The sequence below is a fragment of the Balaenoptera musculus genome, chromosome 10 (assembly GCF_009873245.2).
Source record: "Balaenoptera musculus isolate JJ_BM4_2016_0621 chromosome 10, mBalMus1.pri.v3, whole genome shotgun sequence".
NCBI lineage: Eukaryota > Metazoa > Chordata > Mammalia > Artiodactyla > Balaenopteridae > Balaenoptera > Balaenoptera musculus.
The window spans coordinates 83,018,910-83,045,486 of record NC_045794.1 but is presented as its reverse complement, the minus strand read 5'-3'; the positions used below and the strand labels follow the sequence as shown (position 1 = coordinate 83,045,486).

General features: G+C 38.1%; 2 protein-coding genes across 3 annotated transcripts in view; one reads left to right on the top strand and one right to left on the bottom strand.

Moving 5' to 3' along the window:
- ACTR6 (actin related protein 6) overlaps positions 1 to 11,916 on the bottom strand; it is a 34,078-nt gene extending 22,162 nt beyond the window's left edge. For both annotated transcript variants that reach the window (XM_036866996.1, XM_036866997.1), the window contains exons 1-6: positions 9,272 to 11,916; positions 7,194 to 7,311; positions 6,566 to 6,634; positions 5,572 to 5,695; positions 4,242 to 4,377; positions 4,093 to 4,149 (exon numbers count right to left, since the gene is read on the bottom strand). In XM_036866996.1, coding sequence (XP_036722891.1) covers positions 4,093 to 4,149; positions 4,242 to 4,377; positions 5,572 to 5,695; positions 6,566 to 6,634; positions 7,194 to 7,311; positions 9,272 to 9,339 — 572 coding nt within the window. In that variant the 5' untranslated portion in view covers positions 9,340 to 11,916. The remainder of the gene's footprint in view (positions 1 to 4,092; positions 4,150 to 4,241; positions 4,378 to 5,571; positions 5,696 to 6,565; positions 6,635 to 7,193; positions 7,312 to 9,271) is intronic.
- Positions 11,917 to 13,767: 1,851 nt separating this feature from the next.
- The window catches only part of UHRF1BP1L (UHRF1 binding protein 1 like), a 91,612-nt gene continuing 78,802 nt past the window's right edge, over positions 13,768 to 26,577 (top strand). The window contains 1 exon segment of the mRNA XM_036865235.1: positions 13,768 to 14,044. Within this exon segment, the coding sequence (XP_036721130.1) occupies positions 14,001 to 14,044 (44 nt within the window). The 5' untranslated portion in view covers positions 13,768 to 14,000.

The following is a 26,577-nucleotide window of genomic DNA, read 5'->3' as shown; positions in this document are numbered from 1 at the left end:
CTCAATCTCTTCAACTCTAAAAAGGTAATAAGTTCACCAACTTAATACAGCTGCAAGAAGTAAATAATTCTAATCATACATGTAAAGTGTTTAGCATAGTCCCTGTACTCGAAATATAGGCATCTTAATCGTTATCTCTGATTATCCCATTATTTATTCATACTCTAGGACACATAATATGAAATACTTAGTCTCTTGGTATATTGCAAAATTGTTTACCAGAAAAGTTATTTCAAATTATACTCTGACCAGCAGCAAATAAGTGTCCATATCACAAATCTGCAACACCTTTTGAAAAAATTCTATTAATTTGGATTGTAAGAGTAGTATTTTAATTTGCATTTTCTCTACTAGAATGTGCCATGAGGAAGAGTAATTCTTTTGTTTTGCATCCCAAGCTCCTAAATAAATGCTCAATAAATATCTGAATTGAATCTGTGATTACTACAGATGTTTAACACTTTTTATGTCTGAGAATTATCCATTTTATAATCTTTGACAGCATGTAATTCTCCAATGATTATCTATTTGTGCCACTGACCATCTGTATTCTGAAAATTATCTAACCATTTTATACCGGGGTAGTGTTTTTCTTATGGATTGATAAGAGCTCTTAATATATTAAAGAAAACCCTGTGTCATATTTCTTTCAGGTTTATTTCTCAGGATTATGTTTACTTTAGTTTTGCTTACGAAGGCTTTTGATGTACATAAGGTTTAAAATTTTTACATAGTTAAAAAACAAAAGCTGGCAAAATCTATCCTGTCCTTAAGTCAGTTGTTTTCAGACTAAACAGAGACAAAAGGGGGGCTAAGGGTGCCGGTAATATTCTGCTTGAACTGTGTTCTGGTTACATGAGTGTATTCACTTTGTGAAAATTCACTGAGTTGTACACTCACGGTCTTATACTTCTTTGTATATATGTATATGTTTTACTTCAATAAAAAGTTTATTTTAAAAAGAAGTTGTAAGAAAATACACCCTTTGTTACTTCTTCCACTGTTGTTTTTTTTTAATAAATTTATTGATTTATTGATTTATTGATTTATTTTTGGCTGCGTTGGGTCTTTGTTGCTGAGCGTGGCCTTTCTCTAGTTGCGGTGAGCAGGGGCTACTCTTCATTGCAGTGCGTGGGCTTCTCATTGCAGTGGTTTCTCTTGTTGCACAGCATGGGCTCTAGGAGTGTGGGGTTCAATAGTTGTGGCACGTGAGCTCAGTAGCTGTGGCTTGCGGGCTCTAGAGCGCAGGCTCAGTAGTTGTGGTGCACGGGCTTAGTTGCTCTGCGGCATGTGGGATCTTCCCAGACCAGGGCTCGAACCCGTGTCCCCTGCCTTGTCAGGCAGATTCTTAACCACTGCACCACCAGGGAAGCCCTCTTCCACCATTTTTGTGCTTAGCAACTCAGTTAACTATTTCTTGTGGTTTTATTTTTATATTTAAGTCTTACAACCATCTGAACTTTAGTGCATGAGGCAAAGTAAAATCTTAATTTTTCTCCAAACAGGCAACTTTCCCTGTATCCTTTCTTGAACAGTTACTCCCCTCCTCATTGGTTTCTGATGCTTTAATAGGTAATTACTTTTTTTTTTTTTTTTTTAAATTTTTTTTTTTTTAATGATATTCTTGTCTGCTTACATTCTTTTTATTTATGTATGTATGTATGTATGGCTGTGTTGGGTCTTCGTTTCTGTGTGAGGGCTTTCTCTAGTTGCGGCAAGCGGGGGCCACTCTTCATCGCGGTGCGCGGGCCTCTCACTATCGCGGCCTCTCTTGTTGCGGAGCACAGGCTCCAGACGCGCAGGCTCAGTAATTGTGGCTCACGGGCCGAGTTGCTCCGCGGCATGTGGGATCTTCCCAGACCAGGGCTCGAACCCGCGTCCTCTGCATTGGCAGGCAGATTCTCAACCACTGCGCCACCAGGGAAGCCCTACTTTTTTTTTTACATATAATGTTTGATTTAGGATCAACAATTCAGTGTCACTGATCTGTCAGTTAATTCTTTTTTTAAAAAAAATATTTATTTATTTATTTAATTTGGTTGCGCTGGGTCTTAGTTGCAGCACGTGGGATCCTAAGTTGCGGCATGCGAACTCTTAGTTGTGGCATGCATGTGGGACCTCGTTCCCTGACCAGGGATCGAACCCAGGCCCCCTGCATTAGGAGCACAGAGTCTTAACCACTGCACCACCAGGGAAGTCCCTGTCAGTTAATTCTTATACAAGTGTCACCTTAATTTAATTATTACAGTTTTAAATTTTTTATCATCTACTAGAGAAGTCTCTTTTCATTATCATTATTTTTCATCAGTATTTCTAGTTGTTCCTGCCAGCTTCTTCTCTTCAAGTTGGACTTCAACAGCCTTGCTTTTAAAAATATATGAATTTTTTTTCATTCAGTGTTTCATTCAGAAGGACTAAGTATATAGGCTTTGGACTCAAACTGCCTGGGTTTTGGTTAATGTCCTCATCTGTATCAGCCTTCCCTTACCTTTCTAATTTGCTGTTTCTGGGAAAGGGAATTAAATATCTAATCTTTTTGAAGCTGAGACTAATTCTATTTGGTTTCATAATGAGTAACATTCACATAATCATAATATTGTAAATACTATTTATAAGTTTTCTATTTTTAAAATTAATCTATAATCAAGGCAAGAAGACTTAACTATAGTAAAGAGCATTATCTAAATATTATAAATCTCAATAATTAAGAAGAAATGGTATAGCAATGAAAAACGTCAATCTCTAAAGGTTATGTACTACATGATTCTGTTTGTCTAACATTCTTGAAATAATAGAACTATAGAAATGAAAAGCAGATTAGCAATTGCCAAGGTACTGGGACAAGGTGGGGGAGCAAATATAAAGGGGGAGCACATAGGAGTTCCTTTGTAATGGTGGAACCGTTCTGTATCTTGACTGTGGCGGTGTTTATGAGTCTATACATGGGATAAAAATCACACAGAACTACACGCAGACAAGTGCATGTAAAAAATAGTGAAAACTGAATATAATCTATAGTCTGGTTAACAGTATTGCACCAACGTCAATTTTATCATTTTTATGTTGTACTAGTTATATAAAATGTCACTAAGGGTACACAGGGCTCTGTGTACTATTCTTGCAACTTCCTGTGTCTGTATTTCAAAATAAAAAGTTTTTTTTTTTTTTTATGCGCTAGAGCTGGGTAAGACAGCTCTAAGGGGATTGGGCTTCTTTTGGGGGTAATGAAATGTTCTAAAATTGATTGTGGTGATGGATGTATATGCTAAAAACCATTGAACTGTACACTTTAAATGGGTGAATTGTATGGCATGAGAATTATATCTCAATAAAGCTGTTTAAAAAAGTAATGATACATCTGAGAGAAAGAAAAGGAGGGAAGAAAGTTAGAAGGAAATGTAGATGCACTTATTTTCACATATAACACAGAGGGAAGCCAAGAGATACTGACAGTATCATACCGACCAAAGTTAATGCAGCAAAAACTGAGATTTAAGAATTCTAGTTATGTTTTTAAACACAATAAAATTAAAAATAACAGCATTAATAAAATTTAGGAGGCAGGAGAAGAGTTGGCACGTGATTAAGTACACTAATTCTTCATCTTTTAGTAGTGGACAGTCAACTAATATAGGCTAATCCAGAAACATATCAATATATTATTAAGGCTTATAGAGATTAAAAAAGAATAAAAGATAAAGTTGAAATATTATGCTGTGTATGGAGTAAAACTGACAAGAGAAATGGAAAGGGAAGGCAGAGATCTATTTTCTTTTTGGATCCTTATTTCCTTATACGCATTTTTAAATTTGTTTTACGAGGTACATGTACATTTGTAATTTTAAAATATTATTAATATATTAAGCTCTCTAGAATTTGGAAATGTCTTTTTGGTGGGCACTACCATTTCATATGTTAGAAAGCTTTTCAACTTGAACATCATTAGTATTTATATATGTGATATAGTCTTTTAAGCAATAATATAGAATTGCCACCTGAACTTAGAACTAAAGGTAAGGAATAATTTTAAATTACTTTAAAAAGTTCACCCCCAGCAACCCATCCTCCCAAAGAATCAAAGCTAAGTATTACCTGTAAGATATAATCTCTTTTAGATGATTGGTTAGGAGTTTTCCTCCCACATTTATCCTAAAAAGGGAGAATTCAAATTTGGTTCAGTTTATTACACATTTCATTCAGGTTTATTCTAAGAAATAAGATGAAAATTGAATGCAACTCACCGAATAATTGCTTCTTTTTTCTTTTTACTTCTACAATAAGGAACTATATGTGTAAAGGAATATCCACTATCTACAATGATACAGCATAATTCGGAAGGATTATCTCGGAAATACCTATGTGCACTGAGAGCCCCAGCTATTTAAAAAAAAAAAGATAAAGAAAAAATAAACACACTGAATAAGAGTATAATTAATTTAAAGCAATAAAGAAAGGTAGCAAACTAAAACAAGCAGAAAGACAAAAACTTTATTTATAGGAAAAATGTTAATTTAAAATAACATTCTTAATTCTGTCACAAGCTCTTTATAATGCTTAAACTTTAAAACATGATATTTTTTGTGGAAAATGATAAAAAATTTGTGATCAGCTTTTAAAGGTAAATATTCACTTCACAGTTTATAATAATTATTTTAATAGCAGATAATTTTACTGAGCATTTATTACATGCTGGGCACTATTCTAAACTCTGTGAGTGTGTCTGTTTTAATCCTCACAACAATCCCATTTCACAGATGAAGAAAGTGAAGCACAGAGAAGTTAAATAATGTGCCCAAGGTCACATGATTAGAAAGTAACAGAGCTAGGATTCAAACATAGACAGTGTGACTCCAGAGCAGGGTTTCTCAACTTTCGAACTCCTGACATTTTGGGCCAGATAACTCCTTGTTGTTGGGGGTTTTACTGTGCATTGTGAGATGTTTAGCAGCATCTGTGTCCTCTGCACATTAGATGCCAGTAGCACCCTCCCAGCTGTGACAATGAAAAATGTCTCCAGACTTTGTCAGATGTCCCCAGGAGCAAAAATCACCCTTGGTTGAGAACACTGTTTTAGAGATTATGCTCCTACCATTACAGTATACTGTTGCTTACATAGACTTAAATTCTACAAGCTAAATATGTGTATACTTTCTTTGTACAGTCATGTAATGTGATTCTAGCCTTTAATAAACTTACTTCTAGATAATATTTACAGATTTTCTTCCCTCATATTGGCAGCCTGAGCTATTAACATTATTTCAAACAATAATAATAACAATAGCAGACACATCAGTGACAGAAAAGACAACTAACTCAGAAACAATAATCTTTCAGAGATTAGAAATATGTGGCTAGTAACTTCATTAGGGAGAAATATCCTATCAGTAAAAAGATAAAGTGAGAGAAGTCTGACTAGATAATCTCTAAGGGTCCATCTAGTTTTTAAATTCCAGGTTTAATTTCCTTCAAATCAAAAAGAATGTCACCCAATATTCTTGGACCTTAAGTGTTTCTTTACTCTATTCATATTCATATGCACATAACTCAATTTCAATAAAAACTTTAACTCACCATTTACTCTTAATACTGCTTGAAACTGGTATTCTTCAAATAAGATTTCATTCATTGATTCTTGAATTGAAGTGAAGTTAAAATATGGTTCTGTGATAATAATATTAGTGTCTAAAAAATCAACCTATGTGAGGAAAAAAATTCCCAAAGTTTTGTAACTTTGTAGTCATAATTATAAGTACTTGTATTACATATATAAACACATTTATTTAATCCTCACAATAACACTAGGAGACATGTCTTACTATTATTCCCTTTTAAAAGGTGAGCAAACTGAGGTACAAAAGAGTTGAATGAGTTACTAAGGTCCATATAACTAGTCAGTGACATACCTAGGATTTGAACTTGGGAAGTCTGGTTACAGAATACATGCACTTTAACTATTATATAATTTTAACTCTCTTAATGGTAGCATTGATAAAATGGTACTGTCAAATTGTTTAAAGATAATTATGCAAAAGTAATAAATGATACAACTACAGGCACTGGGAATGTTATTTTGTTTTTAAAAGTTAAAAGGTGAGAAGCTTTAGAATATTTAACGTTTACATAATTCTCTCCCACACACTCTTAAGAAGCATTAAAATTTGAACATTTTCTCAGTATACCTAAAGTCACACTAAAGATATTAAAAGCACAAAATTTTAACATTGTATCATTCACACATTTAGATATGTCAGCAAAAATATTTTACTGTGAAAAAAAATTAGACAGTGAATTGGTCTAAGAATAGCAGAAATCTGAAGTAAAAATTTTAATCTTAAGTTTCATACAGACTATCTCTTCTCAACTTCAAATTCCACTTCACAATGTAAATTCCATTCACTTACACTTATTTTAAAATCAAAGCTAAGCACAGTAGATTAAGTGACTTAAATATATATAAGAAACATATTCAAAAATTTATAAATCTTAAGATATAAGTACAGATTTAAATTTTTCATTTGAATAAGACATGGAAATAGAAATTTGAATACATACTCCAATTTGTTACCTGATACATTTCTTTTCCAAAAAGGTAATCCCAGACTTGTCTTTGAACATCCCAATTCACCAAGTAGCCCTGAAAAATTTGTTTTATGAATTTAATTATCAAAAATATTTGAACAATTTTTTAAAAATCAGATTAATATATTCGAAATCACTGATTCTTATCTCTCTATGGTCACATTCACCAGTCTAATGCTGTTTGAATTTCAAACCTATTATATTGGTATGTTTTTCTCCTTTTAGAAATTCAAAATATTACAAATTAACAATAACCAAAATATCAAGGGTTCAAAAGACACCTCTCTATACTCTTTTTCTTTAATGTGTTCATTACATTTAGCTTTAACATAAACAAGTAAAATTCAGTACTCACAATCAATAACTAAATCATGGTCATTTATTTTTATTTATTGAAGTATAGTTGATTTTTTTCATTGAAGTATAATTAATTATGGTCATTTTTTTAACATGACAATTTAAATTAAACTTTTGGTTTTAATAAGATCTTAATTAAAATTTAAATAACTTTTTCTCTGATATCCAAAAATATTTTCATACATAATCTTAAATATACATTCCAAATTATCCTTCAATTTAGGTCTTTAATGCTAGAAATGACATAGTTGAATTACCTTTTGAAAAGGAAGAATATAAAAGAGTCCAGAAGGATCCTTTATTTCATCTATCTGGTTAGCAGTAAAAGTTTTAAGACGTGCCGTTTTTGACCTGAACTGACAGTTAGGAATAACTCTATAAACAAAGAAACAAATAATGTAATTATTCCCTAAATACTTAGTTCCTAAAAATATATTTACCTAACCACCACCCTTGATGTCAAAAAATATCCAAAACCAGTGTTTCTCATTCTGTCTCTAAAAAATTTTTACATGCCTTTTTTTTTTTTTTAAAGCTTCTAGTATATACCAGTTCTGTACTGGACCCATTATCTTTCTCAAGTAATCTTCAGGACATCCTTACAGGTGGGTATTGGCTCTGCCACGGCACAGAGGTGAAGAGGGGCTGAGGTAAAGTTCCTGGAAGATTCTTAATACCATTCTGGTAACAAAAAAAAAAAATCTGCAAGTTCAAAATTCTGACCATAAAATTAAGTTTCCATGGAGTCAAAGATTTTCAATCAGCAAGATGCTATAAGGTACAGACGTAGGAAGTATTTTTAAATATGGTTGCTACGCACCATGAGTTTACAATCTGGTTAGGAAGACAAACTAGAACCATTATCCATCATACATGTGTACACATGTATGTGTGTGTATGTGTGTGTGTGTGTGCATATATATGCACACACATACAGAGAAAGGGACAGAGAGAGAGAAAGTGAAGGGGAGCATAATTTGTCACCCCAAAATATTCCATTTTGGTATAAGGATTATTTTGCGCTAAAGGCGATTAAAATCCTTGCATTAATTGGGATAATACTGTAAAAATGTTTTATACCTGATTATTCCACTTACTATGCTGTCATTTTCTCTATGTTTAAACAGTCTTCAAGGACATAATTTTAAACAATATATTTTTTAATTTATTTATGTTATTTATTTTTGGTTGCATTGGGTCTTCACTGCTGCACACAGGCTTTCTCTAGTTGTGGCGATTGGGGGCTACTCTCTTCGTTGTGGAGCACGGGCTCTAGGCGTGCGGGCTTCAGTAGTTGTGGCACGCGGGCTCAGTAGTTGTGGCTCACTGGCTTAGTTGCTCCGCAGCATGTGGGATCTTCCCAGACCAGGTCTCAAACCCGTGTCCCCTGCATTGGCAGGCGGATTCTTAACCACTGTGCCACCAGTGAAGCCCAAGGACATAATTTTAAAACCTGCCTTGTAGTCAATCATATGGTTGTATTACAATTTTAGTCAATTTACTGTTCTTGATTATTTAGCTTGCTTCTCCCCCCACCTTTGTGTCACCATACACAATGTCTATTCACGATATAGAGTATTCTGCACCTATTCTTATCAAGACTTCTAAATTATTCCTTAAGTAACTGATAACAGAACTGTTGTCAAAGGATGAGAACAATGATACACATTGCCAAAATAAGACTGTAACAATATACATTCCTACGCAGTCTGTCCTCTAAAAAAAGAAAAAGGAAAGGAGGGAGGAAGGGAAAGAGTCCCCTGTGAATACTCTAGAGCAAAAGCGTGTCTTTTAATTTGCTTAGTCTCTACTCAAACATAGTTTATGAATGCCAGTGTAGTATTTGAGTCTGATCAACCAGGTCAGCCAATGAGCACTTAGAAGGGCTAAAGTACAAAGCCTTCAAAGTCTACAGCCACTGAAACAGCGGTTTTTACACTTTTGGGGGCCATGGAACCCTTTAAGAATCTGATGAAAGCTATGATCGCGTCCCCCCAAAAATGCATATACACACAAAATGTTGCCCACGATTCCTGAGGGTTCATGAACTTTGTGTACGGACCCCTCTGTCGGGAACCGCTTCCTTAGAAGCCTATTTTCCTGAACTATTTCCTGTTACGAAACGAAACACGTCCCACTTCCGGGGCCACGTAGCCCAAAGTTAGTAACAAAGTCCCACTTCAAAGCATTCAAACTACCCAATTCCAACGCGAGCATCCCTCTGCCTGAGGGCCGCGCGGGGGCGTTTGCAGTTTACAGACGTCCCAAGATGAAGCGTAACACACGTAACTACTAGGCATATATGCTTTGTCCCTCGGAGGAAGCGAACACTTACGAGACATTTTCATGGCTGTAACCGATTTTGGCGTTGTAGGCTCCGTTATCCAGCACTAAGGTCGTCATTTCAGCACTAACCGCAGTTGCTTTCTTTTTCCGACCCCTCTGCTCACGCTTTTTCCGGCACTCTATGGTTGCACCAACGGAGCGTACGGGCGCTTCCGGTCTCCCTTAGCAACTGAGGACGCCGGAAGCCAGAGATTGCGCTGCCGCCCAGCATGCCAGCAAGAGTCGTACCGTGCTTCCTATCTCAACCCGTTTACGTCTTGGCCACATCCAGTAAGAGAGAAAACGCTGGTTTTTTTCGCCCAATGTGTGATTGTTCTTTACTTTTGCAGGTTGTGTCGCTCTTGGGAGTTTCTTCTAACCCCTATAACGAACCATCTTTGTGGGGGTTTGAGGGGGAAGGTTGTGGGTGTGTGTGTGTTCGAATAGTATTGTTCAGACAGTGAAGTCTTTTGAAGAATAAATTGCAAAGCCATACGCAGCACGGAATTGGATATGAAGACTCTTCAGCTTCATTGCCCGCCACTGCCCTTCTGACTGTTGGATCCAACCACCCTGTTACAAACACGGAACACGTCAACCACCTCGCTTTTTTAACTCACAGTTTTCCCTGTCTGCTTGTTCTTCTGGACGGAGCTTTGTGTCTTATTTATCTAAAAAAGCTTCTCGACTTCTGACACACTCCTCCTTTACCCTTCCTGAAATTAGGTGTTCCTCCTATGTGTTCCCCCAATGTCTTGGGCTCACTCGTCTATATCGTAATGGTTAAGAGAACGAATTTTAGGTTGGAATCCGGACTCTGCCACAAAATGGCTGTGTAACCTTGGGCGATAAAGATAAGGGTTAATACTTACACAGGGCTTAATGCGTGTGGTTAAATTGTTCTAAGGGCTTTATGTATATTTACTAATTTAATCTTTACAATTTATGAAGTAGGTCTTATTATTGAAATCATAGATAGTAGTTAAGAGTGCAGTCTCTACATTCAAACTCCTGGGTCAAATCCTGGCTCTGCCACTACATGTTTTGGACAGGTTAGTTAACCTCTCTACACCTTACCTTCCTCATCTGTAGAATGGAATACTATAATTATGCCCCCTTGCAGAATTGTTTTATGAAGAGTAAATGATAAAAGTCAAGTACCTGTTAGTAATTATCATCATCATCATCCTTTGATCATGTGATCATTCTGTTACCTTTGCCATGGCAAACTCCTTTAACTCAGGCACTCTATTGGTGTCTATATTCCTTTGTATCAAAAAGTCATTGAAAGTCCAAAGTTAGTTATGTCCAATTTTCGTCATTCTATTTTCTCTAACAATATTAAATTGATAGGATCCCCCATGTAAAAAATATTTTATCAGTCTTACATCACAGAGTAACCATCATTTCTATTCACCTCTCATCTTTCAAAATAGGCTCTTTCAAAAAGCTTCCCTTTTCACTTTCCTTCATATTTATCTGATCCTGGATCAAGATCATTTTTGTTCTTGGCTTCAGCTATCATTGAATACCAATAAATCCTAAAGAAGAATTTCTACCCCCAACTGCAACCTAAATGTTTCTATCCAGGGGTCCTGAGATAACCTTAAAGGTAACAAATCCAAAACAATTTTATCTCCAAAACTGCTTATTTCACCTATATTACTTGTCTCAATTAGTGGTGTGCCCCAATATCTACCCAGTGCCCCAAACTAAAAACCTCAGTAAACTTCAACTCCAATCCTTGTCTTAATCTCTGGAATTTGTCCTTGACCCTTTTTTGTTTGTTTACCTTTACTGATACTGCCTTATCTCTCACCAAAAATAGTAATGCTGCCGCCTTCTCAAGGCTCCTGTCTCCATTCTCTTCTCATGATCTGTCCTCTGTACTGCCAGTATCGTTATCAGAATATTTTTCTAAATCAGAAATCTGATCATCTTCCCCAAATTCAGTCACCATAGAAGTCTCCCAAGACTTGACACTGCCTATGAAATAACGTCCATACATCTGCAATCTCATCCCCCTTCAACCCATCCTACACTGTGTGCTGGTAAATGTTTAACAACCGATCTCCAAGAAAAAAGTCCTGATTTGTAGTGTTTACCATTTTCTGTGGTGAAAATACTGTCACAATGGCTGATTTCAATCTTTCCTGAACTCACCAAACACCAGAACACAGAGTTGGGAAGAGATGTGCACAACTGGTTCTCATGAGTCAGTATAAGCCAGTTTCAGCACACACTGTTCAGTAAAAGCCCTGGCTCTATTCACCTTCACACCATGCACTCTCTCCTCCCAGGTTTTAGTACAAAGAATCTCAAGCATGTAACTATTACTTTTCAAATACATGTATATTTTGACAACGTGTAATTTTAAAAGTTAAAAATATCACTCTGGGGGCTCCCCTGGTGGCGCAGTGGTTGAGAATCTGCCTGCCAATGCAGGGGGACTCGGGTTCGAGCCCTGGTCTGGGAAGATCCCACGTGCCGCGGAGCAGCTAGGCCCGTGAGCCACAACTACTGAGCCTGCGCGTCTGGAGCCTGTGCTCCGCAATAAGAGAGGCCGCGATAGTGAGAGGCCCGCGCACCGTGATGAAGAGTGGCCCCCGCTCGCCGCAGCTAGAGAAAGCCCTCGCACAGAAACGAAGACCCAACACAGCCAAAAATAATAAATAAATATTTTTAAAAATCACTCTGATAATAAATACATAATGAACATGTGCAACAGATTTAAGTCACATTAATGAGTGAACTAACTTTATACCCTATCTTGTCGGTTCTTGCCAATATGAGTTAACAAATCTTTGATGCACATTCATTATATATTTGTATGACAGTCACGTTTTTAACTTTTTGAAAATCATACTTTGAGAATTAAATAGCAATTAACAAAAATGTAAATTTAAACCACAGTTGTGTCTGGCATTCTCTAAGTACTTAAACTTCATTAGCTTAATCCTCACAACAACCACATAGCTAAAAATCCACAGAGCAAAGTTTCAAATCCAAGTCTGACTTCAGGGCTAGTCCTTTTAACTTTAAACTGACATTCTCACCTTTGAAATAATATCTCCACTGTAAATCCATCTCTGGCTAAACAAGATAGAATCACTCCATCCCTTATGTTTTCATAGCACTTTACTTCTACTTTCAATTATGCTAAGGATAATAATAGCATTATTAAGAGCTTGACATATGCTAGGCACTTTGTTCAACACTATATATGCATAATCTCATTTAATCCTCACAAAATTGTGTTAGATACTATTATCTCCAATAGATGAGGTAACTGAGGCTGAGACTGAAATAACTTGCCCAAGTTTACACAGCTACAAAATGGTCAAGCAAGGCTTTGAACAAGAGTCTAATGATAGAGCTCAAGGTCCTAGCACTAGGAATTTACTTTCCCTCTGAGGCTGTTAACTCTTTGATGGCAGGAACAGGTTTTGTTTGTTTAGGCTACCTAGTTAATTGAATAGTGCCTCATTTATAGTACATTATAAATGTTAAGTGAGTAAACAGTCAATCCACATATATCTCCTTTCCCTTGCTTGAAAAGGGTCAGGTGTTGGACTCTATGTGTAAACTATCCCCTGGCCATCCCCATAGACACCCACAGCATTTTCTTTTTTTTTTTTTTTTTTTTCCACAGCATTTTCTGATACATCCCTCAGAGGTAGTGTTATTCTCCCCTCCCCCACTTTTAGATGTCACTGGGTGGTCATTTTCACCTCTGTAAAATGTTGGTTTGGGGCTGGGTGGGGTGAAGGTGCAGAGCTGTAATAATTCTCTCTGCTATTTCAACAATTTCCTTCCTTTACATAGAAATTTTTAAGTGAAATTTTACATCCTTATTTCTTTAGATACAACAACCTAGTGAGTTGGGTAAGGCTGATATTATTAATCTATTGTATAGAAGATTAAACTGAAGCTAAAAGTAACTAAATTATTTTCTCCAGCTTAACACAGCTAGAAAATACTAGAGCCAGGACTTAAATTTAGGCCTTCTAATTCCCAGGTCCTGGGTTCTATTAAGACACATTATCAACTTTTACTTCTCTTAGAATTTCTAGAGGAAACATCAAATTATAGCATTTAGCCGGGGGGGAAAGCAGAATATCTAAACAAAGGATAAGACACTGAGGCAAGAATGTGAAGAAAGCTGAGTAGGTAAAGAAAGCAAAGCAATTAGAGCCATTTGTGGAGCAAATTCTGACAGGGACATGAAAAAGAGAAGATGTGGATGAAGAACTCAGTGATGGAGACGGGAACATGACTAGAGCGTGGTGACGGAGGTCTAAAACCCAAGAAGCTTCTGGGTTGGGGGTCAAAGCACCCAACAGCGTCAGGGCAGCAGAAGACCAGCGCGCTAGTCCCAGGGGCGGAGGCGGGGCAGCAAGAGCCTGTCCGGAGCCTGCGTTGCCCCGCCCCGCCCCGCCCCGAGCCCGCCCCGAGCCCGCCCCGAGCCCGTCCCGCTCCGGCCCTCCCCCAGATCTCTTAGGTGATGCTGCAGCCAAGATGGCGCCGGCGGTGGCCGCGGCTGCCTGAGCGCAATGCTCCCGGTCCCTGGCGGCAGCGGTGGCGGCTGTGGCCTCGGCCGGGGCCTCAGGTCTGTCCCGGGCGTGAGTGCTCACGCGCCTCTCCTCCGGCCGGGTTAACCCAGACAAAGAGGAGACGGCCACGAAGAGAGGAGGCAGTGAGGAACGGAGAGAGAGCGCGGCGCCCCCCGCTTCGGCACCATGGCTGGGCTCATCAAGAAACAGATCCTGAAGCACCTCTCCAGGTCAGTCAGAGCCTCGGGCGTGGGCGCCAGTCCGCTTCCGCCCTAGTCGGTTATTAGAGGCAACCTGCGGCTTCGGGGGCGGCGGGGACTGGCAGCCGAGCGGGAAGCGACCCTCGGGCTCCCCGCTCCAGTCCGGGCAGAGGTCGCTGCCCCGGATCTCCCGTCGCCTGCGGCGCCCAGGACTGGCCTCACGAGTCAGTGTCCTGACGGGTTCGCCCCTGGACGGGTTCGTCCCTGGATGGGTTCGCCCCTGGACGGGTTCTCTCTCCCGGCTGGCTCGCGGAGGAGCGTGTTGGGCTGCCGTGGGAGGCTGCGGACTGGGATCGTCGCCGACACGGCGTCTGGGGGCGTTTGGAGGACCCCTCTCGGGCGGTCCTGCGCGGAGGCTGCAGATGGTCTGTCACCCAGGTGCCCGGTGTCTGCTCGCCTCCATTCGGAGCTATGGTTCCGTTAACCGAGGGCGTCTGGCGCAGTGTGGACTATTAGGGCTGAGAATTGTTTTCTCACTGAACTGTTAACCTTGTTATTGTTCTGAATTCACCTTACCTCGCCGTTCCCAGTCTGATGCATTAGAGGGTGTGCCTGTTTGCACAGTTAGGATTTGTTTTAGGTAAATAATCAGAGTTACCAGCTTTGGCGAGTTCTTTCTGGAGTCGTTTTAGCCCCACATCATTAGTACAAAGCAATTTTTTTGTTTTTTTTGTTTTTGTTTTTTGCTTTATTTTAATCTAAGACCCATAAATTCAGGGAGTCAACATCTGTGGTAATAAACCCAAGACTTGTCATTCTTTCCATTTCGTAACGCGGTTTTAGTCAGAATCATGACTCAGTAAAGCTGGCAGTTTGTTACTGCCCCTGACTTCTCCATATTTGTCTCAAGACACAGGCTAAATGTAGGATCTTGTTTGCAAGTTGTTAACAGCGAATTCAAAGTGCTTAGTTATGACCCTTTTCCTGTTATTTGTCTGTAAGTTAATGATTAATTTTAACTGATTTTAGGAAAACACTTGGGTGTGATGATATACTTTCGTAGTACAATTCTTGATTTTCCAAATCGTTGTATACCACAGGTTATATATTAGGGAACAAAACCATTATTTCTGTGATTCAGCAAATATTTTCCTCACTCATAACATTGAATAAGATATATTTTTTTAAAGTAACAAATTATAGCAGCATTTATGAATCTACATTTCTTAACACTATCACTAATTGGAAAGTTTCTTTTAAAATTGTCCATATAGTCCAATAATGAATTATCTCACTTTGGAAGATTTTATCTTTATTATTATTTTTTATGATTTAAGTAAGATCTGACTTACCAGATGTCCTCCAGCCTTTCTCATACTCAGTTCCCACAAGAAAATTCAGACCTATAGAAGATGATTTGAATTTCTATTTTCTCACTCTCCCAAGGATGATAGTACTTAGCTAGTTCCATTCTAGATGCATAGGAGAAAAGTTTGTTCAGTCATTGAGTGCCTTAGGGCATTACAGTTTAATTCTCTTGTAGAACTCCAGTTTGGAAGGACTCTTAAAAATTAGTTGTAAAGGTAATGGCTAACTTCACAAAACAGACACATTCAGAATTGAGCCTTGAGGATTACTTTTTTGTTTGTTTGTTTTATTTATTTTTTAAACATCTTTATTGGAATATAATTGCTTTACAATGGTGTGTTAGTTTCTGCTGTATAACAAAGTGAATCAGCTATACGTATACATATATCCCCATATCCCCTCCCTCTTGCGTCTCCCTCCCACCCTCCCTACCCCACCCCTCTAGGTGGTAACAAAGCACCGAGCTGGTCTCCCTGTGCTATGCAGCTGCTTCCCACTAGCTAACTATTTTACATTTGATAGTGTATATATGTTAATGCCACTCTCGAGGATTACTTTTTAATCTGTATGATTTTTAATAGCTGTGTTGTAAATAATAATGATTTTTTTGAGATGAGTTTTTGAAGCACTTGAGTTTTCAGTTATTTCACATTTCAAAACTTCCTTAAGTCAGATGAACTGAAGAGCATCAAATTCATATTCTTGGTTAAAATATTAATCTTACTGCCGTTGCTGTCATTTGTCATCTATAATGATGGATGTCGTGATAAATTAATTATAGTTACTCAAGTAGGAATGAACTTTTGAAATTACCTGGGTCAAGCTTAATTTTACAGGTTATTCGGTAATGAAGATGTCACTATACTGATCTAATCATCTGGAACACAGTTTGATAGGAAATACTTAGAACATATTACCTTCCAATACCTTTCTTATGGCCAGTGAATGGAACTCATGGCACCTTCTTAACGGAGGGCTTACCTGACCATACTCTTCTCTGTAGCGTTCATTCTCATCTGTCATAATATATACTTATTTATTTGCAGTTCGTTTGTTTTCTCCACTGAATGTAAATTCCATGAGGACAGGGATTTTTGTTGTTGTTGTTTGTTTTTTGGAGTCTAGAATAATGTAGGCACTCAACGACTATTTTTTGAATGAATGCATGAATGACAACAATGAACTGACTCTCCCTCACATTGCTGTTTTTTTTAACTAAGGCAAGACTATAAGCCACCAATATTATTGCAGATATTGGGCATGGCCAATTTTCCTGTGGTTTTAGGGAATAATGGGCAATTTAATCATTGAATAAATGTGGTGCCGGTGTCCTAGAAAGGAAGGACTAGGAAAATGACCCTTTATATAAGGGATCTTCCAGTAAGGAAGACTATCTAGGAAGCAACAGGAGAAAGAGAGTGCTTACTCTGAGCCTTGAGATTGAAGTATGGTGAAATTGTAAGGTTAAAACCAGGTTTACTCAGATATAGGGGCTTAAGAAACTGGTATATTGGAAAAGTATGAAAGGGGAATTATTCTTAAGAGATTAACAAATGCTTTAAGCAAATGCTGAACTATTTGAGAAGTGTAAATCTATATACTTGTTCCCTGCCTAATTGTTTAGTTTGTATTCCAAGCATCTCTTTCATTGTTAATGAAAACAGTACTGAAGAGGGAGAGTTAGTGTGTGTGTGTGTGTGTGTGTGTGTGTGTGTGTGTGTTGGATATGGGGGTTGGAGTAGTTACATTTTAAGAGAAGTGAAACAGGAAAAGCCTTTGAAGGGGAATTTACCCTGATCTTTCATACCATCACCAGCATAAAATAAGTTTTGGAGGCTTCTCTAGGAGAGTATTTTTTTCAGAAGGAAATGGAAACTTCTAAAGAAAAGTTAGAACAAGTGTAAGAAAAGAAATAAGAGCAGGAGCTACCTTTCAGCTCAAGGCCTCATTACCTGTTACTGGGGTATGTGTACATGCGTGCTCCAGCAAAGGCAGAGGGCGGGGAATAGAAGATCAAAGATGGGGTACATTTAAGCCAGGACCTGAAAAGGGGTGGGGAAGATTTAGATACACATGCTCCCCACTACTCCTTTGGCTCAAGGCATATTATGCTGGGCACAAGGTTTATTGGGGGGTTGGCAGGACAGACATACACCACACCTGGGTACAGTCTTTGTATAGTTTTAAGTAGTAGTTGTCAAATATGGGTGTTTTTACCCCTTAGGGGACATTTGGCAATGTCTGGAGACATTTCTTATTGTCACAACTTGGCAGGGGTGGGGGTGGGGTGGTGACTAGTGGGTAGAGGCCAGGGATGCTGCTAAACATCCTACAGTGCACAGCCCAGTCCCCCCAAAAAAGAATTATTTGGCCTATGTGTCAATAGTTTTGAGGTTGAGAAACTGGTTTAAAGTATACACATGTATGTCAGATTATTAAACTAGGGTACTATGCCAGTTAAGATTATATTGTCTGCAGACAACAAAAACCTGTTCTGTTTAACTTAGGCTGAAAAAGGAAATGTAACAGAAAGCTCTTGGGGTGGGTCACAGAATCTGGAACTAGACAACTCCTAGGGCCTAATTGGAAGTATTCTTGAACCTCAGCACTATTGACATTTGGACAAGACAGTTCTTTGTTGTGAAGGGCTGCTCTGTGCATTGTAGGATGTTTAGCAGCATCTCTGGTCTCTACCCACTAGATGCCAATAGCACTCCCACAGTCTTGACAATGAAAAAGTATCTCCAGACGTTGCCAAATGTCCCCGGGAAGGCAAAATTGCTCCTGGTTGAGAACCACTGCTTTAGGGTGCTGTCCCATCTCTCATAACTCCCAATCTGATCTCCTGTCAAGTTTCAGATTCCTAGGAGAGAGAATCTGATTGGCCCAGTTCTGTTTATCCACGGATCAATTAGCAATGGCAAAGGGTTATAGAGCAAAAATATGGTCATGGGGAGAACTATTTTGAGTCAGGCTTGCTGCTCCATTTGGTGTCTTTAATAGGCACTGAACTAAATTAGATTTCAGAGGGCCTCATTTGCTATGTTAAGGAAATTGAAATTGAACTTCATCCCAGGAGGTGACTGCTAATAAAGAGTTCCTGACAAAAGAGGGACATGATCACTAAATGTGCATGGTTATCAGTTTGGTTTGGAGTCCAGGGTTCAGGAGCAGTTGTCTGGGGTGGAAACATAGAGTCTCTAGAGGGGCTCTGATTAACTTAAGTAGAAAAGTAATGTAGAAGGATATCAGTATACCACAGAGGTTATGGGAAGGTTAGAGAAACAGACTTGGGAAGGGCTTGGATACAGGTCAGCTCCAAGGATCTAGGTAAGAGAAACTACTTGACAGTCTCAACAAGACATGCTCCCTAAACAAAGCGGAAGGAACAAGTAGAAAGGGAGGGTGGCCTGAGAAGATTGTTAAATATTTGGAATATTTGTTAAGGAGATTAGGAAGGGTTGAGGGCTTGCATGATCTTGTGACTGAATGGCAAAGTGAAGCGAGGTTCGAGTGCCTCACAGTGTATTGATGGGATGGTTTAGGCTATATAAGGATAGAAGGGGGGTGGGGCAGCCGATGATAGCCTGGGGAGAAAAGGAAAAAACCCTCAAAAGATTGGAAATTTTATCTACTAGAAGAGCAGTTGAGAAGAGCAAATGAGAAAACTGGAAGGATTAGATGTTTTGTCTGAAAGTGTCATATATGTTAAAGTTTAAGATTTTAGAGTAAGCCTAGTTTAGGGCAAGGTATCAGAAAAGGCCATGGAAGTGCATCGCTGAAGAGAAGTTAAGGTGCATGTAATTGGAGATGAATACCACTGGGTCTATAATTGTTCTTGTATCGGACATTCTTAAAAGGAAATACAACATAGATTATTTAGACTGTTGGAAATTACTTTCTCAGGACTTCCCTGGTGCTGCAGTGGTTAAGAATCCGCCTGCCAATGCAGGGGACACGGGTCCGATCCCGGTCCAGGGAGATCCCACATGCCGCGGAGCAATTAAGCCCGTGCGCCACAACTACTGAGACGGTGCCCTAGAGCCGGTGAGCCACAGCTACTGAGCCCACGTGCTGCAAGTACTGAAGCCCACATGCCTAGAGCCCGTGCTCCTCAACAAGAGAAGCTACCTCAGTGAGAAGCCTGCGCACCACAACGAAGAGTAGCCCCCGCTCGCCGCAACTAGAGAAAGCCCGTGCGCAGCAACGAAGACCCACTGCAGGCAAAAATAAATAAATAAAATAAATAAATTTTTTAAAAATAAAAAGCTTTAAAAAAAGAAATTATTTTCTCAAATTATAATTTCATATAATTATTGACAGGCTAATTATTTACATTTTTCACTTTTAAAGTTCAATAAATAATTTTTGAGAGTTTATATGTACCAGGTTATTGAGAACTGGACATTAGAGATACATGGTCTCAGCTCTTGGAAAATTTCAGTGATTCCTATTCTGGCATAAAAAGCATGAATAGGATCACTAAATGTAACCTATTTCTAGAACTGTACTGCCATATCAAATTTGTGAGATTTGGTTTACTTGGATGAGGCAACTGGGGGAAGAGTGAGTTAAATATTACCTTTTAGGATTATAAATAAATTTACTTTTATAAGTTTGGGGATCTTTTGAAGTAATGTTTGGTTACTTAAATTGTATTGTTTTAAAAATAATCTCCAGTAACGCTGATTTACTCCAATAATGCTATATATACTAGTTGTTTATTTAGCAAATATTTACTGAGTGCTACTTTGTACCAGGTACTGGTCCATAGTGCTGGGCAAAAATCCTTGCCCTCAATGGAGTTTACATTTTAATCAGAGAAGGCTGAGAGTAATTAAATGAATAAGTGAAGTACCTTATATCTATTTGTGGTAAGTGCTGTTGAAAAAAATAACACAGAAAGGGGATAGGAAGTACAAGGAGGCGGGGACAAAGTTTGCAATTTTAAATCTAGTGATGGAGAAGGCTTAATTGAGAAGATGTTATTTGAGAAGAGACCTGAAAGTGGGGGTGGGAACAAATGCAAAGATCCAGAAGTGGAAGCTTACTTGTCATTTTTTGGCAAATACATTGAGGCCACCAATATAGGTGAAGTGAGGTGAGGAGTGAGGTGAGTAGAGGAAGATGAGATCAAAGAGAAAACAAGGGCCAGATCTTGTGGGACCTTGTAGTGACTTTGGCTTTTACCCTGAGTGAGATTAGAAGCCACTGGAAGGCTTTGAGCCATTGATCACTGCAGCCAAGTGGGAAATAAGTAATAGGAGGGCAAGGGCAGAAGAAGGAGCCCAGTGAAAAGTGACAACTATCCAGATGAGAAAAATATTGGCTTGGAGCTAGGTGGATGCAGTAGAGTTGTTGGGATACATAGGTTCTAGATGTGTTTTGAAGGCAGAGCCACAGGATTTGCTGATAAGATGTGCATTGAGAAAGAGAACAGTTATGGATGACTTTGACATAAGCAACTGACAAGATGGGAGTTGCTGTTAATTAAGCTGGAGAAGATATGCAGGAGGAGCAGGCTTATGGAAGAAGATCGGGAGTTTGGCTCTGGATACATTAATTTGGATGCCTATTAAATATCTTAATGGAGATCCCTTTTATTTGTAAGCTAATTTAGACTGCACCTCTTATAGTTGGGCAACAACAATGTCAGTGTTTTGTGTGTGTGGTTATCCTTTGGCTTATGCAATAGATAATTACAGAAAAGTGAATTGTGAGTTGAATTTTAGGGAGTGGATTTTTCTTTTTTTCTATTAAGTACGCTATGTAGAAGCATCTGAAATTGAGCAAGGTGCCTATTTCTTTCACGTTAATTTACAACTATAACCAGATATTGATTCTTGGAAAAGTTACTTTTAGGAGATTGATTTGAAAACTTCAGGTGAAATGGAGATTGGATGCTTGGTCCATTGGATGTTGTAATATTATCATCCTAGAATCAGAAGGTGTTTGTTCCTGTCTCCTAGAAGGAGGTTATTAAAACATTGAGATTTTTTACTTTCCCAAGATTTAACAGGTAGTGTTGAGTGGTTAAGTCACTGATCCAGCACCCTTATAATTTGATTATTCTATACTACCTGTTCAGGCTGTTGTTCCCACCTAACAGTTTGCTTTTCTTTTAGTTTTTGGCATTTCCCTTATTACTCTTTTATGGTGTTTTATCATCCTCCTGCAATATCCCTTAGGAGATTCTTTTATTACTTGGGAATACTTTGACTTTGCAGTCCTTTGAAGCTTGGGAAACATAGTCTTTTGACTCAGCAATTCTTTAAAGTTGGGGAAGGACAATTTCTCCATTTATTTCTTTTTACTTGCATAATTTTTTTGCAATATCACTTTTTTGCAATATTGCACTTTGCCTTAATACTGCAGTTTCCAGTCTAAACATTTCCTTAGTAAGTTGATCTCTTATCAGTTTATATGTTCTAAAGTCTGCATATTATGTTACTTAGGATGAGTAATTTAATATTTATTAAATATTGGTATTTACAAGTTGGTATTAGCTCACATTGAACCTCAGTTACAAGTGAAAGGCTTTATGACTATTTCCACGAGTGAAATATGAGCAGTTATCATATCAAGACCAAGTTATTAAAACAAAATTAAGAGCTGAGCAAATTTGATTCAGGATATGGTAATTTATTGTTTGTTTGGGTTTTTTTTTCAGGCATTAGGCTTACTATTGATCTGTCTCATAATTCACTGACTTACTTTGAGACTTCTCCCAGCCAAAGAGAATGTTGTGTATAAATTTTGAATCTCTATATTAGTCTATCCTTTAAGACTTCATGTTAGCTATATGTATAATGTACTCTTTTTCTACCCAAAAATACCATTAAGAGAGGAATCTCTGGCTCCTTTTGCCACTGCTATCATAGCATTGTGTTGTTTTCCTCTACTGTTGTCTATTTATTAAAACAAAAGCTTCATGTTTATTAGTTCCATAGACTATCATCTCTTTAAGGGTAGAATAACCCTGATAGGCTTTGAATTCTGAGTGCAGTAACTATGCTTGTGTTATTCACCATTGTATCTTTAGCATCTGCCACAGTACTGTGGTACATAGTAGTTGTTCAGAAACATTTTGAGCTGACTGGAGAAATAGATTTATACTACTTTGGCCTTCATAGAACACATAGGGTATAAATACATGTATTCATAAAACTGATACATTTTTGGCAGGATTAAAAAGTTGATTCATATCCAAAAAATTTAAATTAAAACTTTTTTCTAATACTTTACTTCTCCAATTTACTTTTGAGTATATAGATGTAGTTTATTGCTGGATCTCTTGGTTTTGTGGGTTATTTTTCATAGGTAACTTTACTCTTTAGTATTCTCTATGAAATGAAATGAGGATTATAGTTTTAACTGGGCCTTTTGGCAGTTAAAATTTTGACAATTTGTATTTGTAGGTTGCTTGTCTTTTAGAGTGCTTGTGCTAATTGGTTTCATTTAATGTTGAATTGTACAGTCCAGTCTTTGTATAACTTTTGTACAACATAGCTATCTCATTTTTGTTAAATATTATTTTTAATATAAAAATTTTAAAACACTGATTTAATAGAGTAGTAGTGCTACCAGTGGTAGAGAGAATGAAGAAAATCATAAATGATTAATTTATCTTAGAATTTAAGCAGCATTTGCCTTTAGTTAACCCAGTGTGAAATACAACTGTATTTTCTTTAAAGTGCATCAGAGCTAAATATTTTTATCATATCATTCCTTTCCTCTTCCTTCCCTTAAACTTGCTCCCTTCTGTGTCCCCTGTGTACCCATTCCCTGCAGCGATCCCTGCTGGCTGTGGTGGAGATTGGTGTGCCGTGAGTTTCATAATCACCCAAATGAGTACCAGAGGAGTCTAAGAAACCCTGGCAACTGACTACTTGCTTTCACCACGAGTAGGGACCTTTTGTCTGAATTTCCTGCCCTCAGGTAATTCTTCTATTCCCCATTTTTTTTTTCTTTCTGTAGATGCAAGCACTTATTATGCCCCACATAAAGATACTTTGAGAATATTTTCTAATTCTTCTTTTTGTCAGGCACCGACTTCATGTTTGTTTGTTTGTTTTTTAATTAATTAATTTATTTATTTTTGTCTGTGTTGGGTCTTCATTCCTGTGCGAGGGCTTTCTCCAATTGCGGTGAGTGGGGGCCACTCTTCATCGCGGTGCGCGGGCCTCTCACCGTCGCGGCCTCTCCCGTTGCGGAGCACAGGCTCCAGACGCGCAGGCTCAGTAGTTGTGGCTCACGGGCTTAGTTGCTCCGCGGCATGTGGGATCTTCCCAGACCAGGGCTCGAACCCGTGTCCCGTGCATTGGCAGGCAGATTCTTAACCACTGCGCCACCAGGGAAGCCCCCCCTTTTTTTCTTGTACCATGTAGCTACAGGCTCATGCAATTCTCTTAGAATGTCTTCTAGTATATAAGCTTTGGCAATGCACTTAAAGCTATAACCAGTTCTTTCTGATGTTGCATGAGTGAGTTTTATAACTTATAGTCAGCTATCTGAAAATAGTAATTAGCATTATCTACTCTTTAATGGGTTAAGCATCATAGTCTAATTTAATTAATGAGGTATGAAGGCTGTTTTGATGAAGAGGATGTTTTGATCAATTCACTGAAGGACTTAAAGAGTTTATTTTGTGTACTTAATGTTAATTATAATATTTTTTAAATTAATTAATTAATTTATTTTTGGCTGCGTTGGGTCTTTTTTTTTTTTTCACACACACACACTGTATTTTATTTTTACAAGAGATAAATAGACTGACACCAAGCATTGTACATGGATGACCACAACAAAAGCAACAATAATTGCAATTACCAAACATGAAACACACTCATACTATATCATAATATTGACATTCAGTCCAGTAATCCTCCACTGTAACAGCTCCTTTACTTTGCAGTGAAAATTGATTTGTATATTTTTTGCCTCTGAGTCCTTGTGGGATTTTTTTTTTTAATTCAAACAGAAAGTCACAAAAATTATACTCATCCTCATCAGTTCACTCAGTCCCATGTAATTAATTTTTTTTTTTCATCTTGATCTTTTGTTAGCACTTTTATGAATTCATGAGTTTTCCATTAGAGTTCTGAAAATGCTTATTCATTCAGTTCAGCAGTACAGTCAGTTACCAGAAACCTGTACTTGTCAGAGTCTTTTCCATGAATTTCTTGAAGATGAAACCCTTTTATAGGAACATATTTGCAAAAGCATCAGAGTACACCCAGAACTGTCTGTAAATGACAAAAGACTTAAAAATGACCATGGTTAAAGATTTGATGAAAGTTCATAATAATGCAGTTGACAAGAAAATTAGTTATTTCTGAGATATACATTTTAAAGTAATAACCAGGATTATGACTTATAACATTATACCAGAACATATAAGATTTTTAGAAATTTCATGTAATGTCTGAAACATTTATATTAACATATTTCCATACAAATAACCCAATGAAAGTTTAGTATTAGTTGTTTTGTTTGTTTTTTTATACTGCAGGTTCTTATTAGTCATCAATTTTATACACATCAGTGTATACATGTCAATCCCAATCGCCCAATTCAGCACACCACCATCCCCACCCCACCGCAGTTTTCCCCCCTTGGTGTCCATATGTCCGTTCTCTACATCTGTGTCTCCACTTCTGCCCTGCAAACTGGCTCATCTGTACAATTTTTCTAGGTTCCACATACATGCGTTAATATACGATATTTGTTTTTCTCTTTCTGACTTACTTCACTCTGTAGGACAGTCTCCAGATCCATCCACGTCTCAACAAATGACTCAATTTCGTTCCTTTTTATGGCTGAGTAATATTCCATCGTATATATGTACCACCTCTTCTTTATCCATTCGTCTGTTGATGGGCATTTAGGTTGCTTCCATGACCTGGCTATTGTAAATAGTGCTGCAGTGAACATTCGGGCGCATGTGTCTTTTTGAATTATGGTTTTCTCTGGGTATATGCCCAGTAGTGGGATTGTTGGGTCATATGGTAATTCTATTTTTAGTTTTTTAAGGAACCTCCATACTGTTCTCCATAGTGGCTGTATCAATTTACATTCCCACCAACAGTGCAAGAGGGTTCCCTTTTCTCCACACCGTCTCCAGCATTTGTTGTTTGTAGATTTTCTGATGATGCCCATTCTAACTGGAGTGAGGTGATACCTCACTGTAGTTTTGATTTGCATTTCTCTAATAATTAGTGATGTTGAGCATCTTTTCATGTGCTTCGTGGCTGTCTGTATGTCTTCTTTGGAGAAATGTCTATTTAGGTCTTCTGCCCATTTTTGGATTGGGGTGTTTGTTTCTTTAATATTGAGCTGAATGAGCTGTTTATATATTTTGGAGATTAACCCTTTGTCCGTTGATTCGTTTGCAAATATTTTCTCCCATTCTGAGGGTTATCTTTCGTCTTGTTTATGGTTTCCTTTGCTGTGCAAAAGCTTTTAAGTTTCATTAGGACCCATTTGTTTATTTTTGTTTTTATTTCCATTACTCTAGGAGGTGGATCAAAAAAGATCTTGCTGTGATTTATGTCAAAGAGTGTTCTTCCTATGTTTTCCTCTAAGAGTTTCCTATAAGAGTCCGGTCTTACATTTAGGTCTTGAATCCATTTTGAGTTTATTTTTGCGTATGGTGTTAGGGAGTATTCTAATTTCATTCTTTTACATGTAGCTGTCCAGTTTTCCCAGCACCACTTATTGAAGAGACTGTCTTTTCTCCATTGTATACCTTTGCCTCCTTTGTTGCTGCACGCGGGCTTTCTCTAGTTGCGGCGAGTGGGGGCTGCTCTTCGTTGCGGTGCTCTGGCTTCTCTTTGCGGTGGCTTCTCTTGTTGCAGAGCACAGCTCTAGGTGCGCAGGCTTCAGTAGTTGTGGCACGCGGGCTCAGTAGTTGTGGCTCATGGGCTCTAGAGGGCAGGCTCAGTAGTTGTGTCTCATGGGCTTAGTTGCTCCCTGGCATGTGGGATCTTCCGGACCAGGGCTCGAACCCATTTCCCCTGCATTGGCAGATGGATTCTTAACCACTGTGCCACCAGGGAAGCCCTATGCGTTCTCTGTCTTTTGTTTTTTTAATTACATTTTTTATTGAGAAAAAATTCACGTAACATAAAATTCACCATTTAACCATTTTAAGGTGTTTCTTTAGTAAATTCATGATGTGATGCAACCTTCATTCC